This window comes from Pygocentrus nattereri, chromosome 1 (assembly GCF_015220715.1).
Source record: "Pygocentrus nattereri isolate fPygNat1 chromosome 1, fPygNat1.pri, whole genome shotgun sequence".
In the NCBI taxonomy this organism is placed as follows: Eukaryota; Metazoa; Chordata; class Actinopteri; order Characiformes; family Serrasalmidae; genus Pygocentrus; species Pygocentrus nattereri.
This window is the reverse complement of record NC_051211.1, coordinates 2,512,440-2,517,830: the sequence shown is the minus strand read 5'-3', so window position 1 is coordinate 2,517,830 and position 5,391 is coordinate 2,512,440. Positions and strand designations below refer to the sequence as shown.

The following is a 5,391-nucleotide window of genomic DNA, read 5'->3' as shown; positions in this document are numbered from 1 at the left end:
GAAGCGTGTGTGTAATTTAACTTGGAACTGCAATGTAAGCAGATAAACAGGGAAAGAGGGAGCGCCCAGCCGTTCCCGCGCCAGCCTGTAGGCATGAGAACCCACGGCGAGGTGGCGGCTGCTTCCAAATAATGATCTAAGGACTGACATTCGGGTTAATCTAGACAGAGGTGGCAACAGAAAAAGTATTGCCATAGCACATCACGCCGTCCTCGCCTACTCAGCGGCTTGCTACGAGATATCGCTCAGCAAATACATGTGGCTTAAGGGACGTTACACAGTGGCACTGTATTGTCAAACTCAAGTTCAAGTTATTCACAGTATAGTGACATTCTAAAGACATCTACTGACCATGACCACAAGCGTACAAGCGGGCGTCAGAAGGAACTGACGTGTTTCCCCCTCAATGGTTTCTGGTTTTTTTTTTCCTTCCTTCCCCCAGAAAAAATAGCCTAGCGCGACACACGTGGAGCGAAGCTTCCATGCTCGTCCACTTAAGCAGAAGTACCAGTATCAGTATCGGTATCCTGCAAAGAAACACAGAGAAACGTGAAAGTAGTGCTGCTTGATTTAAGGCAGTCCTGGAGCTGGGACTAACCAGCAGAGAGCGGAGGAGCTCAGCAGGTCAGCAGGAGAAGCTAATAAGACATTCCAGTGCTTTCCGAGCCGTTCCTCTCTACTTCCGTGAGCATGAAGAGGACAGCCTGCGGTGAACGCTCCACACCCGAGTGCCAGCCGGTCGATTTGGTTTCATTCGGTTGAAGTAGAAAACATTAAAGTATGCTAACCGTGATGAACATGTTGCTAGCGCTAACGCTACCTCGATATAATGGACTTCAGCGAGAGAAACGACCAAATAAACCACGTAGCACTGAGCAGAACCACACTTTAGAACCCAGCTCCACTATCGGCTTCTTAAAGAACTAGAGCGATGGATTTTAGAGAGAATATAGCAGTTTTTGTTTTTTTTTTTGTTGTTTTTTTTTTGAAGTACCAGCCTTCAACACACCCAAAATACTCGAGCCGCAAGACTAAGTCATCCAAGCTTATGTCCACCTTTTTTTTTTTTTTTTTGGTGGTCATCATAAATAAGTATATTTCAGATGTTAAATGCCATCGAGCGTACGTGGGGGGGTGGGGTGGGGGGCAAGGCTGCCTATGCGTTGTTCTACGCAGGGCTCTTCTCCCATGAAGCGAGGTTACATTCAACCCTGGTTTGGCAGAGCTACATCACTAAACCAGGGGAAAGAGACAAGGCTTTGCTACCTCACACTTTGAAATAATATAAAAAAGGTCAGCTCAGTGACATTTAAGAGGGACACTTCTTCCTTCTCAGGTCATTCGACAGCAAACGGGTCAGGTCGGCGCGCACTACAGTATATAGAACTTCACAGACGAACACAGTCACTCGGGACCAGGAGGGTTGGCTTCTCTTCTCTTGCAGCGTTCCTCGGCACTGTACGAGCAGCCAACCCGACTCTGCTCTTTGCTGACTGGGCAGATAATGATGTCCACTTCTAACCGGCTGCTCAGCAGCTGACGGTGCTCGGCTGCTGCTTGCACACAAAGTCCGAGAAGAAGTCAAACTCGTTCTGGCCCAGGAAGAGCTCGGGGAGCTCCTGAACCCTATCCAAACCCAGTTCCAGCACAAGAGACGTGAGAACCTCCTCGTCAATCAAGTCCGTGTCCATGACGTTGAGGCCCAGTGCTGGGCCACCCATGCCCATCTGCATACCCGCCAACTGGCCCGGACCCATCCTGTACTGGGCCCCGTTCGCCATGTGGTGTCCACTGCCGGGCCCGAGCGGAAGCCCGTGGTACTGCGTGTTAAGTTTCTGCAGGTGCATGCTGGCCATGAGCTGCTGAGATGTGCTCAGACCTCCTCCTCCCATGTACTGCTGCGGATGCTGCTGGGGGTTCTGCGGGTGCATGTGGTGGCCTTGAAGGTGCGCCCCCTGCTGCTGGTTGGCGCCTCCGTACATCATGCCGCCCGTCTGCATCTGGTGGTGGTGGTGTGCGCTCCCCATCTGACCGCCGACCTGGCCGTTCATCACCGGCCCCATCCCGGGCCGCGGCCTCATGGGCGCCTCCATGGATCCCTGTAGGCCCCTGCCGTAGTGCATCAGCTGCCCGTTGGGAAGGCTGCGCAGGCCCGGCTGGCCCACGTGCTGAGGGTGGCCGTTCATGCCCATGCGGAACCCGTGCAGGCCTCCGCCGCCAGAGCCGTGAGTCATGGGCATCATCATGTGATCAGCCATGGCTTGGGAGCGATTCTGTGAAAACAGAAGGAGTGTCAGCAAAGGGAAGCGGAAAAAAAAAAAAAAAAAAAGGCAACAATTCCTGACGCACCAGCTGACTGAGCCTGTTTTACTTACTTCAGTGTAAATGAGCTCAGGAGTGGAATTCCCTGACTCGCTGGAATTTACACTTTCCCTGCTAGAATTTGGGAATTGGACACCCTGTACAGCTCGTCTGAATTGCACACGGGTCATTTTTCCTATAAACTAAAAGGGAATTCCATTGATTTCTGCACAGCTATATCATTAAAGCTCATTCAGAGAGGTCTGATGCAGTGTAGTGAAACCATCATTCAGCAGGACCCATTCACAGTGCTGGCGACAGGAACCAGACGTCATAAAGGCTACCTCATAAAAACGAACGGCTTGAAATGGATACTAAACCCGATGTCTAAAACATCTGCTACAGAACAGTTCTCTATGACTAAAATGCATTTGTATCTGTTCCTGACGGAGGCGAGGAATGTTTTACATGAAATGGTTATGATCGTTTGGAGAAAAGATTCCGGCCTAAAATGTCATTCACGGTGGACGGACACATGCAGGGAGTCGTGAGGCAAAATAGTCCCCAAAGAAAACGTATTATTTTCCAGATTTACCAGTAAAACAAGTGCCGTTTCAGTGCCGCTTCTGGAATAAAGTGAATAAAGCGTCTGTATCTGTGTCGTAGTCATGGCGACGTCTGGTTCCCATCACCACCACTGTAAAGACGCCTGAACCACTTCACACCAAAGCCCTGCGTTTACATCTCAATGATTGCATTATGCATGCATTTAAAAAAAGGAAAATTGGTGGAATTCCCCTCTAAGGTTTGGTGTTTAGTTTGTCAGCCGTCTTTTCCGAGTTGTCTGAATACTTCTCTTTCTTAGGCCGGATTTTCACATTCAAGGATTATTCCTAAAGGAAAACGAGTCCATAGAAGCATTTCACACATCTGAAATACTGAATCATTAACACTTTTGGAAAGAAACTGGATTCCTCCTCCAAATTCCAGGCCTTTTCATGCATTTTGGGCTGGAATGTCATGTGCCAGACTGCCCGTTCCCAAGCCAGTCAGGTTAAATATCCCCACTTGATACTGCAGGACAGAATTAATACCTCAGCTCAGTTTAGCGATTAATCGTTCAGCCTTACAAACAACTTGTGAATGGAATCCAATGGGCCTAAGTGGGTTCTGTTAAAGGGCTCGCCTTTAAGCCCACTGCAAACATGCAGCTGACCGAGACAAAGCCTAGGTGTGAGAGCTCCAGCCCTCTGCAGAGAAAACAATGCAGTCAGGAGCCTCTGGGAGCATCAAAACAAATATCAGCCCGATCCCCAGACAAAGTGCTCGGCAAACAAAGCCCCTTGAAAAGAGACGCAGACCGAGGGTCTGTCATCAAAACAAACGGTAGACGGGCTGATGACACTCTCCTGCGCATTTTTATGGTGGAACATGTGCACCGCACGCAGTTCATCCCGACTTACGTGACGTTATGAGTTTATTACAGTACGCAGGCTCTCAGCGAAGGTAATAATAGGGTGACCTACTCCACGCCGCTGTCTCAACTACCCTCAATCGGCCTTCCAGCTCTCAAGGAGAGGAACCCGGGGTGATCTGAGGTTCTAGCTGCCTTAAGAAACAAACAAAACAAAAGATTCATCGTCCCCTTTCATCCCTGCTGACTGGGCTCCCCCTTTAACCCACTGGAGGCATCTTCATTTGAATCTCCAGCCTGGTGGACCCTCATTAGCACTCTTCTGAGGGTGGGTGGGTGGGTGGGGGGGGGCAAGTGTTTAAGGTCTAATTTTAGTTTTAAAGTGTGAAGATTTCTCCCTGTTGCATGCCAGAGCTTCCTTTCAGAGCCACGCTCCTCATTCAGAAGTCTAAGTATTCATTATTAAGGCATCCGAGCAGCACCTGAAGGCTTAGGACACCAGAAGAGCTGTTTGCACAACTCCTGGAGGAACTGTTCTCTCATTTACTGCCCGAATGTGCTCCGTTCCTGCATCTCGGACCATCTGCAACACTCTCCTTTCGCTAGAACAGTCAATATTCTCTCATGCATTCTGTTTAATCCGATTATTTCCCCTTTTTTTTCACTTCTTCTAGCAAGTTTTGCCCTCGAATCGTTTTTTTATGATGAGAAAGGGGGAATAAAGGCTGCATGGGCAAAGTATGAAAGCTGGGTTTGACAAGCTACACAGAAACAGAAACAGTGTGCAGGTTACTCTGAACTGAGACACCCAGCAGTAAAGCCAAGACCACTGCAGTGTTAAAGAAAGGACAGGAGAAAAGAGACGCCCTGGCCCTTTAACCCGGTCAGCTGAGCACAAAGCCGTGTATATTCAGGATACTCGTACCTGGATGTGGGTATATGCTGCTGTTCCCTTTAATGGGCGCCTTCTCCTTCTCTTTCTCCTTCTCTTCCTCCTGTCGTCTGCAGTATCCTTCAGGAAACGTGTTCGCTTCAGGGACGTAAGCAGGCCGAGTGCTCGCTGCGCTCCTGTCCCTGATACGGGAGATTGCTTTCTGGGTCAACTCGGGGATTATATGCATCTCTTGAGCGGCGGAGAGGCGAAGGAGAGTGGGAAAGGGGGCGTGCCTTGTCCCCGTGTTCGCCCAAACCCCGCCCCTCCGACGCTGCTATTGGCTACACGCTCATTAGCGCACACTCAACGGCGGGGGGGCGTCGAAAGCGAGCCAATCAGAGCGCAGAACGCGACTCACCAATGGGAGCAGCGTCCTCCCGAAAACGGGTGCGAAACAAAAGAATTAAACACCACGCTCGAGAAGAGGCAATGGGAGGGGCGGATGGGGGGGACGGGGCGGAGCCACGCCCCCTCCTCCTCCTCCTGTGTTGTGATTGGCTGCCGGTCTGATTCGGCGTGCAAGGAAAAAGTGCAAACGAGGCCTCGCTGCGGGTTCAAGCAGCGCGCGAGATTCGCGTGAGCTACGTGAGTTTATCTCAGGGCTGTTGTTGTGGCTTAAAGGGGAAGTCCACCGATTTTTTAAAATTCAGAGCGGGTTTGGCGTGAAATGGTTTCTTTACAGTGGTGGTGATGGGAACCAGGGGTCGCCATGAATCACCATGAATACCCCACAGATATAGGC

At 50.3% G+C, this 5,391-nt stretch overlaps 1 protein-coding gene across 1 annotated transcript; it reads right to left on the bottom strand.

The window, feature by feature from the left end:
• Positions 1-899: 899 nt before the first annotated feature.
• cited4a (Cbp/p300-interacting transactivator, with Glu/Asp-rich carboxy-terminal domain, 4a) lies at positions 900-4,836 on the bottom strand. The gene is made up of 2 exons (XM_017721421.2): positions 4,641-4,836; positions 900-2,273 (listed from the first exon to the last, which is right to left on the bottom strand). The coding sequence occupies exon 2, from the start codon at positions 2,256-2,258 to the stop codon at positions 1,530-1,532; it is 729 nt and encodes a 242-aa protein (XP_017576910.1). The 5' UTR covers positions 2,259-2,273; positions 4,641-4,836; the 3' UTR covers positions 900-1,529.
• Positions 4,837-5,391: the final 555 nt, after the last annotated feature.

Coding starts and splice junctions, on each gene's coding strand:
- cited4a (XM_017721421.2), bottom strand. CDS start 2,258: ATGGCTGATCACATGATGATGCCCATGACTCACGGCTCTGGCGGCGGA.